Raw genomic sequence first — 21,107 nt, 5'->3', positions numbered from 1 at the left:
TCACGTGTTATCTGTCTATCTATATATATATATATATATGTATGTATATCCAATAAAGATCTCCTTATTTATAAAACTTACGGATTTTTACGTTTAAGTCGTTGGATCAGACAAAATGGCTAGGAGTAAAGCTAATTTATGTTTTAGGTTTGGAAGTGAAAAAAGTTGAGGGTGTAGAGTTTAAGGTTTAGAATTGTTTAATCAGTTTTCATCTCACATATTGGTAAGATCCAATGGTTTAAAAGCAAAACTCCATAGGTTTTAATTATATATATGGATAGAGATATAAACATATATGTTTGTTCCAATTGTGAGTCTAGGTTGATTATGTAGCACAAGTTTTTTGTTATATGTCTAAGATTCTAAATTCTACCTGGGATTCACATATATCACTTGCTAGTAACCTTTATTGAATTCTCAGGTCTTGTTTCGTGACTCCTTTCAACTTTTTGAGAGCGACAGAGAGAGCATGTTCAACCGTTCAAGGCAATGGACAATACGTTTACTATAATATATTTGAATAACAGGTTATTAATTATATATTATAATATATACCGTTCATATACATCAATGGCAATATATATAGGTTCGTTAGAGATGTCATGATATATGTAGTGTCACATTTGGTCTTCGTTCCACTTTGGCAAACATACAATAAAAGTACAATTTTTGATTTTTCAACCTTTATTTCGTTCCACAAATTTAGTCATGATTAATATACACGAACTATTATTATTTCGACATGTCGTTTTTGATATCATTTGCGCCCATATGTTGTTCAGTGAACAACAAAATAGGTTTCCCTATTACATCAATATATACTTCCTGAAGCTCATGCCATTATTTGTGATTTGTCAACTCTCCAATAGCAATACAGAAAAAGGAAGCATGGAGTTAAGTTGTTAACCAATATTTTTTTAAACCGATAACAACATTATATAAACGTACTCTTTAGACATCCGATATATATGAGAATAAACTCGGAGCGTCTGTCCTGCATACACAAAAATTACACACCTGATAACAATATAAATTAAATCAAAACTCAGCGCGTGGCAACAAAAATATTACTCTATGTGAGAATTGAACCTATAACCTTCCCAAGTAAGCACTTGCACAATAAATATATATATATGTAGAAGCAACCAAAACATGCCCGATCATGGTTGATATATACATAAATACTTATGTACATAATAGGAGATGGAAAACCTTGACATTAATTCTTTCATGGAGAGGGTGGATCCTGACGTACGTCCTATAGCTAGGACGACTCCACTCCAGCATATATAGTTGAACCTCCAATATTCTTAAATTCTCTGAATTGGACGGCTAGCTTAAGCATGGAATATATATTAATGGCTATCGTTATCTCTATTCTTCATATTGGAGCTGATCTTGTGATTTCTCTTCTTGCGTTTGTGTCCGATCATGTTATTATCAGGAAAAAGAAAAATCACCACCCAAATTATCGATGTATTTAGATAAGATAATGCGTTTGTTCCTTTATATTGTGACTGATTTAATTGAATTATGGAAATGCTGACACAGCAGACCTTAATCATACTAATTATAGAATATATACTCTACAAGGGTTTAAAATGATTGGGCCGATCCATGTGCGAAACCTAATAGAAAGCCCAACGAGAAAAAGAGCATTACGTCGATTGGGCTTGTATGCTTGATCGATGGGCTGAGACATAACAAAAAAACTAAACTCAAAAAGTTGAAATTGGCGACCAATTACACCACGACACCTAGACATGCTGTGGGCCATGATAAATGGTCTTAATTATCTGGGAACTTTTCTAGATTCTTTTTCCTTTTTTTTTTTGTTTAAATAATTTTTTTTTTATACTGGTCTGGGGTTTACAAAGCTCTGCCTGCCGAGTCCAGTTTCCTGAGTTCCTTGACGCTGAAGAAGAACATTTGGCGATCGCTTCGAGATTTGTCCTTCCTAGTCACTGCCTGTCACTGTAAGATTCCTGAATCTTATTCTTCTTGATTGCTTCACTTCACGTTGACTTTGATCTCCAGCTCCTCTTGACATTGTTGATTCTAGGGATTTTGTTTCATTCAATTATTAATTAGGACTGATTGCTTGTTTGAGATAGGTACTGTGGTTAATTCTTGATGAAGGTATTTTCTATTTTCGATCATTGTGTTCTCTCTCTTGATTTTATTTTACTGGAACCTGATTGAATATTGTTTTTATAAATTTCTTGTAAACGAATGTGCTGTCGATGGTATCCGTGTTCTCTGGGTCTCTATTTGATCGATCTGTATATCAGTTGTCGTGTAAGGGAAGTGAATGTTTAGGGGTGTTATTTAATCTTGAATTCTTTTCTCAGCGTAAATAGGTGACAGAACGAGTTGAATGAAGCTGACAAATAGGGGATGTCAACATAATTTCATATCATGTTTATGGTGTGTGGAAACAGGCGCTTGTGTAGTGTTTTTTTAATTTTATTTTATAATTAAGATGGAACACTCCACTAGCTTTGAGTGCGACAAAGCGCACTGGGTAAACCATCGGGCACTTGTGTAGTTAGTGGGAAATTAAATTCCAGTTGCTGGAACCATTGCCTGGAGAGATTAGAGGCATTAATTTGCTTCTCCAAACTAGAGTTGGTGGTTCTCACATGGACAATATCCTGCATGCTAACCATTCCTGGCATAAATATATTTTCTGTTTGCCCTTTAATTCTGATGTAACTTGGTTGTCAACAATGCCAATTTGATGTCAACATACTTCCTAATTGTTTGCGACCACTGCTTCTCTTCTTATTTCCTTCTATCTTGATCCATTTTTCTTGTGATATCTGAATTCTGAATTTAATTTAGACTAATTCCCGAACTCATACTTTTCTTATCCTTGCTTAAGTTTAAATATAACTCAATAATTTTTCTTATGGGTTCATGTAGAAGTCAAAGATATTTAGAAACTTTGTGATGATGTGCAAAATCACACCTAATTGGGCCCTTCATTACATTATGTTGCCTTTGCAATTCTATTATTGTGTGGTGTAATGCATGTATGTAATTCATGTATGTATAAAGTCTGAATCTCAATCCAATGATTCAGATGCTTTTGGATGCAATCTTTTTTCCTGAATATTTTTCGAATAATCTTGACCATGATGCTGATCTATTTTCATTTGCTTGCCTTTGTTGCCACAGATGATCGATGATCAAGATCTGGGCTTCTTTGCTAATTTTCTCGGTATCTTTATTTTCGTACTGGTAATTGCTTATCATTATGTGATGGCTGATCCAAAATATGAAGGAAACTAAGAGTCTTTTTGTACTAGATGTCATCAGTGAGAGATATGTAATGTTGTTTTATGTGCTTTATGTTTGCAACTTATCAGCAGAATACTCTGTCGTTTAAAGGCCATTTCTTGTGCTGAATAACTGTGTTGTTTGCAATTTTTCTAGACAAAGTTCTGGCTGTGTTCGACTCTCACAGTGTTGGCACCACTGGTGGTTGCATTAGTGATACTGTGATGGTGGAACTGTGGTCTTAGAAATATATATATTTTTTCTTTTAAGTTAGGAGATTCTGAGTGGAAATTTCTTTCCCCTCGTTCCCGCGTTTTCCCAACATGATTCATGAGAAAAACATTGAGTTATCTGGATTCACTTTTGAGTTTTGACTTTATAATAATGTTCATAAAGATGGTAAGGGTACAAAATTGTGAATTTATTTTGAGTTGAATTAGCATATCCTTTGATTTACAAATAGGATGGTTAAAAACATGTTTCCTTTGTTCCCTTATGATGGAGAATTTGTTTCAACCTATGTAGCCTTAGGGCACAGGGCATATAGGCTAGGCCAAGCACATGAGGCTTATGATTATACAAAACTCCTGTGGTAAACCTTGCTAACTCTAGTGCTTCTTACTAAACTTATGTTGTTACGTTATATGCTGCAGATGTACATTACTGTGTAGCCAATGCTTTTAATAATTAATCATCAGTAATTTAGCAACTCTTCTCTCGTAGATTGCGTAGCAGTATTAACTTCTTATGTCACTTGGACTTGTATTGTTATATCATTTTTTGTACACGGCAGTCACATACAAGTTGATGTTTCTGGTAGGATTTTCCTTTTTAACTAGTTCATTTATTTATTTCTCAATCTCTATGGTTTCTCTCATCAGCCCACTGATGCAGAATCCTAAGCTACGTAGACAAATAGCCAGCTCTCTCTCCTGCTCCCCGTTGCTGTCGTTTGCGTTATTTCTGTTACCTATAGCTTTGGGATGTTGAAAAAAACGAGTTTATGATCTTCACCCAACTTCCTAATCCCATCTTCCGATGGTTTTCCCTGTTCAATGTCATAAGATATATATTTTTTCCTTTTGAGCTCATTTTCAAGTACATCGCGGTAAAAATGCCTCCTTAAAGCATTTAAGTGCGGAGGTAAACCTTCTCCTGGAAAATGTCTAGATCATCATTGATGTTATCTTGGATTTCCACCCAAGGCTCTACAAATGTCTTTGATTCTTGAGAGGTGTAATCTATTCTGTAGGATCCAAATAGTAGTAGATCCCCCATCTTTGATGTAGATCCCAGGAGCTTGTCATAACAATCACAAGGAAATGGCAAGAACCAGAAACTAGGCTCCAACCAGCTGGCCTCTTTGATGTAGTTCTCCAGTTCATTAAGATGGGATTTCAACAGCTTCTGTTTTTCCCTCAAGGCCAGTAAACTTGGACACCTGAGTCCCCTTTCAGCAAAATGCTGCTTTCCCAAGCGTTGCTGCTCTTGCTGGCTCCAATAGAATCTGGAAATTGATGAAGCTAATCAATACTATGGATACCTCTGCGATGCGGGCAATGCCAAAGTCGCTGGGAGAGCCATAACCTTTCCTCCCCAGCATCAACAATGCCTCTATTACTGCTGAAATTGCTCCTCCAGCTTGGCCATACATCCTGATATATCTCAGAAAACTACTGAAAATAATCCACGGCAGGGGAGGTAAGATCTGCAACTCCAAAAATCTGCCTAAAATGAAGCTGCATAAGATTCCTTAATACTGATCTGATCCCATTGCTGATCATAGTGCTCGGGCATTTGCAACTGTAAATGTCGCTTGTCTTGTGGATGCAAAACTGATTGCAATTGTAAGCCCTGACCAGTAGCCATTTTCTTTGTTATATACCAAACCAAATAGCACACAGCAAGTCCCAGAGAAAGGGAACACTTTCGCTACTTGGTTTTATAATCTGACAATCCCTGAACCTTTTGAGAGTAGATTGAGCTTGTTTTTTCAAATTGCTTGTTTCTTTCGCATCAGAGTTATGTGCATTCGCTGGTATACACGTCGGAGGTCGACTGATGTGCGAGTTATGTTCGAGGTCACATAATGCCTCAGACATATCACCCGTGCATCTTCTCCGTCGCTTTTCACTTTCGACTTTGTATTTCTATTTTAAAGAAGTCATGGACCCACGTAATTCTTAATTATTTGAAATTTGAATGATAGCCTAGCCATATATAATATAGGCGAACAAGGTGCAGGTACCTATTCAATTGTTCATTAGAATAATTAATTGCTAATTAACACACATTTCGATCCATCGAATCAAAATTCAATAATTTCGGCTTCTTTTTCATCAAAATCCGTACATTTATCGTTCAACTATCGTCACAAATTTTATATTATATTTTGATGAAGGAATCCCAAATTGATAAACAATATCCTCGAAGCCCGAAAAAGAAAAGGGAAACGTAGCAAAATTGCTATTCTTGGCACTGTTTGTTTAATTAAACGAATAGCATTTCTAGACGACTTTATTAAATTCCCCAAATTTTGCCGTCTTTGACAATATTTCACCCCTCCCCTCCCCTTAAAAGTGTTGAGCTCAAAATAAACCCCAAAAGAATGTTCCACTCCTTTGAATCTTATCGTGAAACCATTTTAATTTATATATGTCTCTTCATTTGCATGTCCGTATCGCTTACGTTTACAAGAACGATAATGCAAGCCTTTATTTTGTACAAACAGACACACTCACAAATATAAAAACAAAAGCCCCACTCTCTATCTTCACCTAAATTAAACTATGGATGGAGAAGGAGATGGACATCGTCACCACTTGGAGTTTAGTCCGCTTCTCATCGGCCTTCTCGGTATACTAGCAGGTGCCATGATGGTCGCCACCTACCACTGCATCTCTGCTGGTTGCCGCTACAGAAGAGGCATTCAGAACCTTCAAACTAATACCCAACAAGAAAGGCCAATCAGGCCCAGGAATGTAAACGCCACTGCACGTATATTTAGACGAGCGCCAGTGGTCAAGTACACAAAAGGAGGAGACGAAGGAGTCGTTTGTGCTGTGTGTTTGTGTGAGTTCACTGAAGGCGAGGATATTAGGGTATTGGCAGACTGTGCTCACTCGTTTCATGTGGCCTGCATTGACATGTGGTTGCATTCGCACTCTAATTGCCCTCTTTGTAGGGCTGAGACGGGGCAGCGTCCCTCGCATTTGGCCTTGACAATGCCGGAATCCGGTGGAGTGGCACTGCCACAGCAGGAAGCAGATAACAGTACTGTGCCGGATCATATTGGAGCATCGACAATTGTTCATTATAACTTGTGAATTGTGATTCTCAAAAAATTAAGAAAGGTTTGTTTGTTGAAAATTGATTGGTTTTCAAGGAATTATCATTTGATTGTCACCAGCAAGTATTTAGTATTGTAATCTACAACTGATTAAGAGTTAGTAATATGATAGGAATCTCAACCGTTGGTATCTTAGTTATCATATATAATTAATTGGCAGCTGATGAGTTGTACACACATGATTTAATGAGCATCATGTAAGGCACACAAATCCACTTGAATAGTGTGCATCAAACTCAACAGCTGTAATAATTGAGATACCCAACTAGTGTTGGGATCTTTATCATCTTCATTAAGAATTTAGACTAGTCTTATGGTAATGTGTAAGATGCTTGCTCTTTCTTTGGCTGCCGGTGATTTGACTATAACCGAGCAGAGACAATTTTACAAGGCCCATGGACCGTGCTGTCAGTAGATTATCAATATCGGGCCTTTATCGCAACCCAGCAAGGCAATGTTCACTTGCTCAGGGTTGATACTTGATAGAATTGGGCCCAATTATGATTTTTTTATGGGCCCAATCATTTTGTACCTCAGCCCTCCTAACCCGCGCAGCAGTGTATTAGAATTTATAAGTTATAACTGACAATTCAAGGCCTAGTTTAGTAAATAAATTATGCTTCTCTCAACCACTTTTCAATGTTGATTATTTGCGGCATAGCACTTTTCAATGTGTCACTGTGGATTTGGCCCAAGCAATTTTTGCAAAACTTATGGGCCTTGTCTATGATTAATTGGCCTTTTAAACTGCTTAGGAGTTTGGCCGTATTCAAATATCCATCAATACTAATCGGACCAAAGAGATAATGCCACTTGGCAGCGAAGCTGGTTTTGCAGCTGTAACCATGAAATGGCCAGTCAATTTTGGTTGGTCTCTTTTTTCGGATAAGAAAAGAAGTAAAGTGAAATTCATCGGATGCCATAAAACACACCCGAGAAAAGAGTCAAAGCTGCTTGATTGGTTTTGTTCAAATGGGGTTTATCCGATCCCAGCACAGACAAGGCAATTATTTGATGGGGACAAACGCAAAATCAAACTAGAAAGAGAGTGATGCTCTCAAAAGAAATGGGTCCAGCTAGTGTCTACATTAGAAGTCACTGCAATTTTCATGTAATTTTAATCACATATGTCAAGCCTCCTTATCTATAGTGTAGGGTTCATGTAATTTTTATTTTTATTTTTTATTTAATAAAGAGAATGAATGTTTGTGATTAAAGGTATAGTGAAAGCCATCCTCCGCGAATCAGGAATATATAATCTACACGTGCAAAAAAAGAGAGATGACTGCAGGGTAATCTAAAATCTTGGACACATGTTGAATGATTGAGTTACATGTGGAAGAAGGTGGAAAACATCAGAAGAGAAGAGGAGGATCATTAAATATTCATTGGAATCTCATGATCCCTCCCTCAATTTGGAGGGGTTTTTTTTTTTTGCAGTAAAAGTAAAAGCTGGTATTTGTAATGGGAGTTTTCACACAAACCCATGTGAGGACATGCATATATGATTCATTGATCAAAACGTATATGTGAGATTGATTGATTTGGGCTTGGATTTCCGAGCCTCTTCACATCCTTCGAAGATTGATCTTGTTAGTACAATATACAGTTCCAGATCCAGTAGTCTCTCTCTCTCTCTTTCTTTCTGACAGACTGACTGACTGAGTCATGAGGTCTGAGGGTATTGTTGTTTTGTTTCTCTAAAGAATAAATAACAGTGACCAGAGAAATGCTCACATTCCAATATGTACCTATTTCGGGATCAATATAACTCCTTTTGGTTACTGAAACACTGAAGATGACCGACCGACCGACCAACCAACCTTAACATTATAATTACTTAAGACACAGAGAGGGAGAGCTTTTTCATGAGGGTTTTGAATGCATAGGTGTGCTTTATTCGTTCTTGGTAGGCAGCCTTGGTTCTTGCAAAAGCAAATCCATACATCCCAGATTCCTTTCTTTCAACATGTCCAATCCCATTTGGATTATAATACACATAATTTCATAATTATTAACATTATACTATGTTAGTTATTGCTACTAGCCTACTACAGGCTGCATGAAGGAAGGTTCTTAGGGAGTACTGATTAGTACTCTTTAAGTTATTGTAGAAAATTTCAGTCTTACTCACACTAACGATATTGTATGTTTTGAGTTTATTGATTTTTGTAGATACATTAAACCCGTACAACTTTATTTTTCATGGGCTATCTTACTTAATGCTATTTAAGTCTAGGAAAATGCCTCTTCAAGTGGTAGGGATTTAGAGTTTTTGTTATAAACCTATGTCACTTGGGTTATCCAAATGATGTAGGACTTGACAAATTTTAATTGTTAGTTCTTGTTTATATATTTTATTATTATATATTCTTTAACAGTTACTTCTTTTATATTATTTTAATTGACAAAATTCTCTCTTTTGTATTTTGACATTCAACATACTTTATAGTTTACACTCTATTTTGGTGAAATTTGTCCGACTTTTTACAAATACTCTAAAATTATCTCAGCTAATTGAAATAATTAATTAAGAGAGACATTTAAAGCACAAAAAGAATCCTAAGCTAACCTTGATATTAAAAAGGTCTGAGACAAAAATAAGGACATGATCAAAAGAATGTCCTAGAGTTGTTGTAATGCAAAGCCAAAGCAATTATTACCTTTGACTAATAATTTTTCAGGGGCTTGGTTGGCTGCATACTAGTCCTAAAAACCTAGTCAAGTCTGAGACGAAAACACAGTCAGTGTCAGTAAGCTAAGCGAATGGGAGCGATAGCACGTACAAAAGCAAAGCAAGAGAGAACTTCATCGCAGCTACAACCTCCCACGCTACTCTGCAGCGCGTGCAGCTCAAGATCCATCGAATCACTTGGAAACGGCGCCAGTCTAAACTGCTTTGTCGCGATTGAACAAGATCTCTCCTCTGCTGTCTTTGACCAGCCACTCCCTCTTCCATTCCCGTGGTTCTTGGCAGTCTTGAACAAACTTCGAGAAGTCTGTCTTCCTCTCTCAATCTGAGTCTCACAGGCTCCCTCCCTCGTACTAAAATTGAATAGAACAGAACACTATGATGGATTTTTGGCTTATTTTTATTGATTTTAGTGGGCTGTGTTTGGAGTCTTTTGAGACTCTTGTCCAGGTCCTCCTCACACTAATTAAAATATATAAATTAATTTAATAATTAAAGTGCCCTATTTTATTTTACACACACTCTCACACAGACACTCTATGAATCATGACCTCATATCCTTTTCAACATTCTCAAAAAATATAAATAAATAAAAAAAAAGTACGATAACAAATTATTATGAAATCATTCTCTCGGGACACTTACCTAACAACACATATTGCTTTCCCATATTATTATAACAATAATCAATAATGCATGAAATGAAATGAAATGCTGCTTCTTCCTCTCTCTTTCTCATGCAAATTATCACTGCATTATTAGTATATACAATTCATTACAATATACATAGTAGGGTATATATAGTTACATAAGCATGCATCGAATACAATTGATTTCTAGGATAGTTGGAAGCCACTAAACTCAAGGTCGATATATATATATATATATATATTTCACTTAAATATGTGGAAGATATATGAAGACAAGTTCCAACCTGAATCATTCACTTACTAAATTGAACTCAAAATTAAACCTCTCTCGATCTCCATATATATACACATGAGTGTGTGTGCTTAATTAATCGAAAAGTTCATATCTTATTTGAGACCTAATGTAATTAGTCTCTTTTATATATATATGGATCAATACAAAGAATACAATGGCTATTTTTCCCACCAATATGGCAGCTAATTCAGGTGAATTCAAGATGTATTAATTATTATTATAACTTAGAGGAGATAAATTCAAACTAACTATTTAATTAATTTGAATGACGACGAAATCATACTTTGCATTTGGCTACTTTGAAGAATCAAAGTTCTTATCTTTTTATTTGTTGTCTATAAAGCCATCACATTTTTATGACTTTGAATTAAACATATGTAACAAAAGAATCAAATGCGAAAGAAATTAAAACTACCCATGATGATAACAGACTTCATCTTCAATCTAACAACCCATGACTCTTGATCAGGATAAGAATGGTATATATATATATATATGCAGACAATTGAGAGATCACCAGTCTATATATATATATAGCAAATTAAGGAACCCAAAATGCGTTTGATCGACTAGATAGATCATATATATGTAATACAAAAACTACATTAACATGTTAAAAACGCTCATTCATACATCCATCGCAAATCCTAAACCTAAATTGATGAAACAAGATCAACAATCCAAAACAAGTCAACGGGAAAAAAAAACATTAAACAAACGAAAGCCTTCCATTCTACGGTTTTTTTCCCCCTCTCTGACATCATCTAATCCTCATATTTTCCCATCATTTCCATCGTAAACAATTAATTTGATGATATGGGACACACTATATGGCGTTATTGCTGGTGGAAGAAGAGCTAAAACTGGAAGGATCCGTCCATGAACTAGTAGTAGTATTATTAGCATTCCAGTACTGATGATCAGTAGTGCTCCCCATTAATCCCAAGAATTGCCTTGACAAATTCTGGTGCTGATGACTTTCCTCCACTTTCACTTGACCCAATTGAGTAACTAGTTCAGAATTTGAAATCCTTGGCCGCATATGATGACCCAATACTCCACTACCTCCATAGCTGCCACCACCGGAAGTACCTTCAAATGGGTATAACCCACCGGAACCCGAATCCAACCCACTCATGAATGGAAATTGTTGCCCTTGCTGCAACGTCCGCCACTGCTCCAACCCTCCAATTGACGACAAAACAGAACCTCCACCACCACTAACTCCACATGCAGCAGTGGCTAAAACATTTCCTAAATGAAAATTCAAGTGATCATTTGCTCCTTCAAGTGATGGTGCCGAAAGTGTGTTATAGTTGAACCCAATACTATCCCCACCAGGAGCTGTGAATTGATCAGTGAGATGAGAAAAAGGAGCCATGAAACGCAGCGGTGGAGCCTGTGGTCCAAGGCCTAATACATCAGTCGTTCCAATACTGCTAGATGAGAGTGTGGTTGACGAACTCGGAGCCCCTTGACGGTCACCACTGCTGGCTGGAGATTTGGAGCTTCCACTCCCTTTGCTGCTTCTCTTGTTCCTCCGGCAACCGCCTCCCACCGGAACATTTCTCATGGAACCTCCACGTGTCCAGTACCTGTACGTGCAAGATGAGTGATTTAATTAAACGGTGTTTCTAATTTTTTCCAATAAATTCTGATTTATGAAAAAAAAAAAAACGGTGTTTCGGGGTTGAAGGGTGTTTGTTGGGATGTACGTACCTTCGGCAGGTCTTGCAGAAGTGGCGAGGCTGAGACAGGCTGTAGTTGTTGAAGTAGCAGAATTTAGTGTTGGTAGATTCACATCTTGGACACTTTAGTGCTGCCTCGGGCATGGGTATGTTGGCCTGCCTAGCTCGATCCGCCATGGAACCAGGCCGGATCAAGCCAGCGCCGCCACTACCATGTGGGTGTGGAGGAGGAGGTGGTGGTGGCTGAAGCTGATGACTACTTGCACCGCTTGTGGTTTGGAAATTGTGGAGCTGTAAAAAATAATTAAAGAAAACATAAAAATACAGTATATTCAGGAACATATGGGAAAGAAAAGTAACAGGAATATTTTGTTGCTTTTGTTTTTGGGTTGAAGAAATCCTTACTTGTTGTTGCCAGTTGGATGGATCAAGATAAGCTGGAATGGAAGAAAAAACCATGGCTCTCTCTCTCTTGATCCTTATTATTTTATTTTTTTTAGTAAAGGTTGATGTGTGAGAATTAAGAATTAAGTAGTGGAGAATCAGATCAACCCAGCACAAGAGAATGATCTTCACAGAAGAGAAAGACAAGAGGAGAAAGAGAGAATGAAAGAAAGAAAGAAAGGAAAGCTGGATGGATGGAGGCGCTCTGGATGATGATGATGAGGAGCAAAAATAAAGAAGAGGGAGAGAGAGAGAGAGAGAGACAGAGAGAGGGACATCACTACCTTTATATATATAATTGATTGGATATATATTTTAGTGCTTGTTAATTCTCAATCGACTCTTTTTGTTTTATTGCTTTTTAGGGTTGAGAGAAGATGATATTCCTTAGTCCATAAGCTTCTCTTATAATATATTTTACATAGACACTCACACTCAGTAGTACTGTACTACCGTTTGTGTTCTCTTCTGTGCCTGGGAAATAGAGATAATGAGGGGCCTCTCTCTTCTTCTTGCATGGAAAAAGTTGCTAATAGTGAGACTGTGAGAGAGTTTAATAATAAATATGGGTTTAACTTTTTTATGAGTGTTTTTGTATAGATTTGCATGGAATTGATCCTTACGTGAGGAAGCACTTAGTTTGATCGTGATCACCTAGTTTGTCTTTTACGTTAGAGAGAGAGACTTTGTTTTGTTTTCCCCCATCATTCAAAATAATAATAATAATAATAATAATAATAATAACATCATGCATGAACAGAGGGAATATATGGATGTCCAAAGAATCTACGTTTTTCTTTTTCTATTTTAATTTCTTAAAGAAAAATAAAATAAATTGATTGTCTTGGTGAATTGGGAAACCTCCAATCACCGAATATATTATTATAACACATTTATACTTGAATCTTGGTTGAATCCCAGGGTGTCAGCAATTAAGACCTTTCAAATAGAAATATCTTCGTAGCAGTATTGTAGATCCACATGGATCATGTGCGTCCACCTCATCATTTGAGATAGCTGACAGAAAAAACACTTGAGTTCTTAGCATTTTTCGAAATGTCACGGAAAAAGAAATGCATATTTATTGTCTTGAGATACTAAGAATGGGGTATATACTCTGGAAGAACCATGCAGTGAATGCACAGATATGACAGTTTTTTCCTTTATTTTTTGATGCGATGTTTAACTTATTTCACCAAGAGGAAAAGACTTATTGGTTGAGATCATTAAAACACGTTATCGAGTTAATTTCCATGGATGTTTGGTGGCATGCATGCATCTCCTAGCTTCTTTTCTTTTACCTAGCTTGTTTTTCAAAAAAGTAATATTGGGTTTGGTTTTGGCTCATGTGGAGTTAATTAGGCAGGAATTGAAGTTCTGCAACTAATTATAAGGCAGAAAGCACAGAAACAGTTTTCCTTCATTGACTCATGATGACCCAACTCACCGGTTTGAACCACATGATTGGGTCATCTTTGGTTCTTTAAATTTAAATACACCTTCAAGACGTTGCTTTATATATTACAACTCTTATAGATAGATGGAATTCTTGTACTCTCAGCATTTATAGTAGGATGAAAAGGGAGATTGAGAACAGAGAACCACCTAATCTAACAGAATTGCAGGGTTTCTAACAAATTGAATTCTGCGGAGGTCCAAATTCCAAAACCAGGAAATAGCCTCAGAAGCAGCAGCAAGTAAACCAACAATGAGCTTCGAGTAAGAACTTTCAATGAAAGTGAATTAGTTTAGCTTTGATTACAAATTGACCAAAAACAAAAAAAAAAAAAAAAAAAAAAACATTTAGCAAACTTTAGCTGACAACACGAAATATCTGCACCCAAGTGCGGCTCAACTCTTACTGCTTACAGTATTTTGCCCCAATCAAACACCTAAGATTATCTCCAAATATAACTATTTAGCCTAATGCAAACGGGGTTGCTTTGAGATATAACAATAATGCTAGGACAACAATAAATATTACCGTCCCTATACAAATTAAATGCTTGGCAAAGATTATAGCTGCTGCCCTAGTTCGAGCTGATCTGACCATCAGATTGCATATGAGTTTCTTCGACAAGCTTGAGCAATTGCAAGGCTTTTAGCTTGGCCCTCGCTGTGCCATTTTCCGCTAGGTCTAAAAGAGGATTCACAAAACCATGTGTTAGAGCCTGTGACAGATGTTTATGACCTCCAAGACAAAGGTGTGCTAGCACTGCAGCTGCGTTCTCTTTATTTCTAGGAGTTCCATTCGCTACTAGTTCAACTAGAGTTGGAACAACATCCAAAGCTCCTAATTCTGCTTTCCCATCAGGGTGGCTAGCCAATAATGCCATGATAGCCAGTGCCTCACCAACCATTTCACCTCCATTTTGTAAAAGCATATTCACCAACTGGGGAATTGCTCCAGCCCTCACTACCCGTCCCTTGTTTCTTTGATATATACAAATCTGGAAAAGGGCTCTTGCCGCATCAACTTTTCCTCTATGCCTGCCTTCACTCAACAGTATTACAAGAGCTGGGATTGCTCCAGATGCACCAATTGTCATTCGGTACTCTTCCACCGATGACAAGACAGAAAAGGTAGCTGCAGCGTTCTCTCGTGCTTCCATACTCCCATTTTCAAGCACGTGAAGAATACCAAGAATAGACCCAGAAGACATGATGCTTCCCCTGATATTTTCACGAATAGACAGGTTCAAGATTGCAGTGACAGCATGCTCTTGGGTGAGACTGTCATTTGCATAGAGAAGGTTATTAAGGGGAGGGATAGCACCAGCCTCAGCAATACGCAAGCGGTTGCAACTATTATGCTTTGCAAGAAGGCGGAGGTTGGCTGCAAACAAATCATAAAATCAGTCATTTGTGTTCATTCACCCCTTGTTAAATCTCTCATGGTTTTCTAATCAGTCATTTATGTAATCCTTAAAAAAAAGATGCATTCGATTCTTTATCTTCTTATTTTTATGTTTCTTCAAATAATGGCTCGACCAACCAAGAGAACAGAACCCTAATTTTAGCCATGGTTATCCATTTTCCAAACCAGGAAACACAATAAAGTCTTGAGGGGAAGTATGAATTTCTTTACATTAAAGTTTAACAAGAAGGTATTTCACCTATCCCTAAGGATTCAGAAAATTTCCATCTGATCTCAATTCATAAACCAAAGAAAATCAAGTGCATGAAACATAAAAAAAGGTTGGACAATGCATTTTAATCAAAGAAATATCTGTTTTCATGCTTACCTGCAGCAAATCGCTGGTCCTCAATGTTGTTGGATTTGAGCTTTCTAAGAAGATTGTCAAGCTCCACATCTTCAACAGAGCAGGAAGAAGCTGCATTATTTAGGCTTGAAGTGATAGAGTTTCTGGGGGGCTCCATATTATTTGCCTCACACCAGTTGGATATGATACTAACTAGAACATAGTTGGGGATTATTGAAGTGCTGGAAAGAATCTGACGTGTCTTTGGACATGTTCTATGTCCTGCTTCAAGCCATTGCTTGATGCAAGCTCGTTCATACGTCTGCAATACAGAGGGAGGTTTAAGTTGTGATAAAATTTATCAACAGTAAAATTAAATTATACTTTTCAAGTGCATGAGAGTTCAAACTTTAAAGCAAAGTTGTCCACCACGTGTAGTGATCACAGTTGATATGGAGTTTCTTCACACATACCTGACCTGTGGAGATAATTACAGGATCTTTCATCATTTCCAATGATATTGGGCATCGAAAGTCATCCGGTATAGCTAATTTTTGGGAACATACATTGGTGTACGCTGGAATCTTCTGACCAGTTGGAGAACAATCGTCACTTCCAGAATTATTAAAGACGACATCTTCTGCTTGCAATAATTCTTTATACTTCTTGAGCACCATGTACATTTCTTCCATACCTTCCCGCAAATCTCCAGTACTGTTAATACACATCTTCTCCAAAGCTAACGACTCTTGTTTAAGGTCTTGAGCACCCCTCAGTTCTAGCTTTTTACATAGTATTTGCAGAATATTGGCATCACTCGTGTGGTTATAAATAAATGAAAAATCCTCGTATAGCTCTAAATGAGATGCATCAAGCCGTTTGCTGGCTCTTCCAAACTGAGCACACACAAGTTCAATCTGGGAGAAACAGGTGTCATACTTAGATATGTGAAAAGGAAACAGATATCAGATGAAAGTAAATCTTATCCGAGTGTTCAATATTCTTGTTTATAAAACTAGATGAAACAGCTCAGGGAGGGGAAGGATTTCTGAGATTCTCTAACCCCGAGGTGATACAAGTTATGATTATTATTAAAAGTAACAAAAAAGCCCATGGAAACAAACACTTATTTACACGATTTATACAAACATACTGATTCATACTCACATCCAGTATTCAATGCACCAGTACTGAATTACCTGCTCCTTAAGTTCAGAAGATATATCCAGTTTTCCAAAGGAAACTCCACCTAAAGCTTGTTCAAAAAGACCCTCAAGTTCCCGAAATTCACTAATGATCTGTTCTCTCTGCAGTACCTGCAAAAACATGAGATAGAGTTTGGCTAGTACGCAGGCACCAAAATGCCACATCATTCTAAAAGAGCGAAAATGATAATACTTAAGACATTGACATTTGATGCCACATTGCTGCATACAAGCATACAAGTTTATACATACAATATATAATGAGCTCTCCCAGCACTTGTATCAATATGAAATAAGAAGGATTGCAATTACAACAAGGCGTTGCAGGTCTAATAATCCATCAATCCTCACAAGCACTTGAGATGTTCTTTTATATAGAGTCTTTAACTTATACAAAAACAAGACCAAACCAAGGACCAAGGCAGCATAAACACGTATTTCTAGAATTTTCGCTGATGCTCTAATCAGTCCTCATATCTCTCTTATCACGTTCACAATCACAGGTAGTATATACTATATAGCACACATATAATTTACAAGAAAACATACATATTTTGCTTGTTTTCACAAAATTATACTCAACCCCAACATTGATGATGAACTTGTTCGTGTCAACTCCAATAAGTAATTAATGCAGACTGAATGAAGAACAATAACTACGCACCATGTAAATCTTGCTGCCTCGGCTACTAAATTTGAGCAAATCCTTTGCTTTCTCCATGGAATCCTTCAAAAAGGCCAAAGCTTTCATATTTACTTCCGAGATGAGGTCCTTGATCTCTCCCAATTCCTCAAAAAGGGGAGTCAAAATCCTCAATCTCCTACTGAGATTTCGACATGGCTTTTTGATTACGCAATTAAACTCGGTTATCTCGAGGATTTCGTTGGCGATTTCCGTCAGGCTCCGAAGTATCGCTCTCCATTCACCGTCCGCCATCGCTAGACGGTAATGGCGAACCCAGCGGTTCTGCCCAATGTCGACGTAGGCGCGGTTCGGAGCTTAAAAAAGCTTGTTTAAAATGATTTGTTATTATTATTTTGTTATTACTGAAAGGGCAACGGCGATAAGCAAGGAGAGATTATAGGGGGAAAAAAACACACACCTAATTTCACGGCGAGAATTATTAAAAATTATCCTGTCTGAAGGGAAAAAAAAATGTAGGAGCAGATAAAATAAAATTAGAAGAAGCTACTATCATTTTTTTCTTAACAAAGAAATAATTGCAGTTAATTAATATTTTCATATGAAATAAGGGACAACTGTTTATGTCTTAAATTGTAAAATTCAAATAATTAGATATTAAAATTCAATTTAGTTTAGAAAGATATTATTGGATCTTGTATTACACTGTAAGAAGAAATTCCTTGATCTGATGCCAACTAAGCAAAACCTTGGTCAAATGGTCTTAAATCTTGGTCATTTGATCAAAACATAATTGACCAAAATGTGCCTACTCCAACTTCTTTGTGTTTAATTAATCAAGCTTGATCCAAGCTGCTCTTTCGCACATGTTCTTCTTCATAAGCAGGTCCTAATAGACTTATAGTACATATATATTCAAGCTGCCTTAAATTCCATATCTCAATTTTGAAGCAGGAGGACCTACACACAGAGAGAGAATATTTCGGAAGAAACAACAGAGAGAACAAATGCCTCAAAAGACTACAGTAGCATGGACATATATATATAATAATTAAGAAAGGAAGGAAGAAAAGAAAAAAAAAAAAAAGAACCATTGATAAGAAGTAAGAACACTTTACTATGTGTTCCCTCTCAAGTCTCAAGCAATGCAATCTGATTTTGATCAATAAAAGTTGCGGATCACAGGCCAGAAGTCATCATTCAATGAGTTGTCCACACAAACAAGAGAACAATAATGGAACCCCATACCCATTTTCATCACCTATTGAAGCACTAGATTGAGGAGCAATCCGGCCACCGACGAACAGAGGATTTGGATTGGTGTCGGTTCTTGCCGGAGAGAAATCATTCGGCCCATAGATTGTTGGGCTCTGGTTTCTTCTGTGAGCCCTCCTTTCTTCTTCGAGAAAGTGAGCCAAAGATGGTGCGGTAGTGTTGTTTGTGTTCACAGCATCAGTGCTTAGTCTTGAGCATAGTGAGAATAACCAAGGTTTAGGCTTGTAGTGATTCGTCTGTTCTCTTGAGGTCTCTGCTGGTCTTCTTCCTCTGGTTGATCTCCTTGAGAACTCTAGGATGTTAGAAACACCAATAAGCCTCCCAAGTGTGATGCTCTTGTCATGGAAGAAAGAAGCAGTTGACTGAAATATACATCATAGGAAATATATACAATGAGACGAGATAAAATGAAATCTGAAACTAAGCAAGCTAAAGATGAATCAATGTGTCCCCATGTTTAACCTAACTTACATTCATAGTTTCATTAACATACAAAATAAAATAATCAATGGTAAAAAATATGCCATTGCAACCTGAAATCTGCAATTCATTAATAAAGTTAAATCAACCCATTGGATCAATACCAACCAAAATGATTGAAGATGCCAATGGGCCCCGTAATAAAGCGCACAACTTTGAAGATGCCAATGAGAATTTTCATCTGTTGCCACTTCCATGAATTGGAGCATATTATGTGAGTAACTTTCAGGCTTCAGCTTTTTGTTTCAATCAAACCCAGAAAAGAAAATCTCCTAAAATATGATATTGACTCTATGATAGTTGGTTTTGAATGCAATAATTCAATAGCCAAAACAAGTATAGCGGGTTTCTGGTCAAAGTTGGTACTTACAAAAGGACAAAACGAGCATCTCTCGATGACAATGACAATGACAAGGATTTAGCTATGCACTTTTCTATTAACAGAAATGGAAAAACAAGAACATAACTTTGGCTGCAGAATCAATGAGCCCAAATTGAAGAGGGGAAATAAAATATATTTTTCTGGGTTCTCTTTTTTAGCTTTCCATGTAATGTAGAAGAAGAAGATAGAACTGACCTCTGTATCAAGATCTGAGGAGGAATCAGTGGAGGAGGCGGGAGAACCAGTGACAAGAGTATTGAATGAAACCGATCCAGACAAATCCCGGCTTCTCCTCACTAACCCAACTCTTGCATTCACTGGTCGCAGCCCAAGAGGCCAGCCTTCTTCCTGCGTTCATAGTCAGTCAAAAAAATGGGATCTTTCTATTCCAAATGTGAAAAATCTTTAATCGTAGATAGAGAAAGTGTGAAAGAGACAAGAGAGAGGTACCCGTTGAGCCATTGATTCGTGTCAATAAAACCCAGAAATCGTCAAAAATACAGTAATAGAGAAAAAACAGATAGATTGATTGACATCGACGTACGACGAGAAGTCCGGAGTGAAAGGACTAGCAGAAGCAGTGTTCACTTTCACTCCGTTCCAGCCACTGCAGAGTAAGTAGCATTTTTAGCCTTCAAACCTCGAGCACCTGCAATCACACCCTTAATAGATTAGAGAGAGAGAGAGAGAGTTACATTGAACCTATTTCATTTGTCTTTGATGGGGTATGGTTCAGTAGACAGAACAGGTGAAGGAAGATGAAAATGGAATAATTATGTACGGGGCTGAGGAAAAGGGAAACATGGAAAGGGGGAGCTGAGGGGCCAGACTCCAAGAGGAAAACAACATGCCCATTATATTTTTTTCCCCTTTTGACCAAAATACCCTAGGAAAATTCAGTTTTTTCTAATATGATCCATATCTGAATTCCGATCACTCTGTTTACATTTGAAAATACGCCTCTTCTTATTTTTTATTTCTTTATTTTGAGATAGTCTAGCATGATTTGGGATGAAAATATTACAATTTGGGATTTTAGGATAAAGTCTTTGAAAGATGATAATATAATTGAGATAATTTTCTACACCCCCAGATTATTTTTCATCCGCATAATCTAGCTTTAGAAATTGTATTTTTTACCAAAGAAATTGTATTCAGATGCCCTCATATAAATATTTAACTTACTATTTTATTATAGAGCTAGGAGATACCTACCCGTTTAGGGAACTGGAAAATGTAAAAGGAAACTCTCATGTGAGCAGCTTTGGTGGACATAATAAACTGGTTCAGTCTAGTCTTATGACAGCAACCTATTTCTTTATGGTTCAAGTAGTCTTCACTTTGAGTCTCTCCAGCTAACAATGGGCTACGAGGCCCATTAAGACCGGCCCACAATTTGACGGACCTGAACGAACGAAACCATCCACGGGACACGCATGATACATAAAACTTTTCTGGACCCGTTTATCATAAGGAGCAGGCTCAGTTGAACCTCCCCACTCAATCTGGCTGCTCTTTC

The 21,107-nt window shown here is 37.2% G+C and overlaps 5 protein-coding genes across 5 annotated transcripts; 2 read left to right on the top strand and 3 right to left on the bottom strand.

Annotated features, from left to right (window-relative positions):
* Positions 1-3,180: 3,180 nt before the first annotated feature.
* On the top strand, positions 3,181-3,551 carry LOC119989617 (dolichyl-diphosphooligosaccharide--protein glycosyltransferase subunit 4A). Its single transcript, XM_038835257.1, has one exon. It carries the CDS (start codon positions 3,181-3,183, stop codon positions 3,292-3,294), a length of 114 nt encoding a protein of 37 aa, XP_038691185.1. The 3' UTR covers positions 3,295-3,551.
* A 2,483-nt stretch (positions 3,552-6,034) lies between these two features.
* On the top strand, positions 6,035-7,683 carry LOC119995678 (E3 ubiquitin-protein ligase Os04g0590900-like). Its single transcript, XM_038842177.1, has 2 exons — positions 6,035-6,590; positions 7,387-7,683. Exons 1-2 carry the CDS (start codon positions 6,072-6,074, stop codon positions 7,681-7,683), a joined length of 816 nt encoding a protein of 271 aa, XP_038698105.1. The 5' UTR covers positions 6,035-6,071.
* A 3,162-nt stretch (positions 7,684-10,845) lies between these two features.
* LOC119995148 (dof zinc finger protein DOF5.1-like) lies at positions 10,846-12,625 on the bottom strand. Its single transcript, XM_038841549.1, has 3 exons — positions 12,362-12,625; positions 11,988-12,247; positions 10,846-11,863 (listed from the first exon to the last, which is right to left on the bottom strand). Exons 1-3 carry the CDS (start codon positions 12,413-12,415, stop codon positions 11,095-11,097), a joined length of 1,083 nt encoding a protein of 360 aa, XP_038697477.1. The 5' UTR covers positions 12,416-12,625; the 3' UTR covers positions 10,846-11,094.
* Positions 12,626-14,126: 1,501 nt separating this feature from the next.
* LOC119986513 (U-box domain-containing protein 13-like) lies at positions 14,127-17,847 on the bottom strand. The gene is made up of 5 exons (XM_038831102.1): positions 17,473-17,847; positions 16,803-16,919; positions 16,077-16,520; positions 15,646-15,925; positions 14,127-15,236 (listed from the first exon to the last, which is right to left on the bottom strand). The coding sequence occupies exons 1-5, from the start codon at positions 17,743-17,745 to the stop codon at positions 14,431-14,433; spliced, it is 1,920 nt and encodes a 639-aa protein (XP_038687030.1). The 5' UTR covers positions 17,746-17,847; the 3' UTR covers positions 14,127-14,430.
* Positions 17,848-18,530: 683 nt separating this feature from the next.
* LOC119995111 (uncharacterized protein At3g17950-like) lies at positions 18,531-20,423 on the bottom strand. The gene is made up of 3 exons (XM_038841498.1): positions 20,039-20,423; positions 19,784-19,936; positions 18,531-19,088 (listed from the first exon to the last, which is right to left on the bottom strand). Exons 1-3 carry the CDS (start codon positions 20,048-20,050, stop codon positions 18,648-18,650), a joined length of 606 nt encoding a protein of 201 aa, XP_038697426.1. The 5' UTR covers positions 20,051-20,423; the 3' UTR covers positions 18,531-18,647.
* Positions 20,424-21,107: the final 684 nt, after the last annotated feature.

Source organism: Tripterygium wilfordii, chromosome 3, assembly GCF_013401445.1.
Source record: "Tripterygium wilfordii isolate XIE 37 chromosome 3, ASM1340144v1, whole genome shotgun sequence".
NCBI lineage: Eukaryota > Viridiplantae > Streptophyta > Magnoliopsida > Celastrales > Celastraceae > Tripterygium > Tripterygium wilfordii.
Note: the sequence above shows the minus strand (reverse complement) of the source record. Positions and strands in the feature narration are given on the sequence as shown.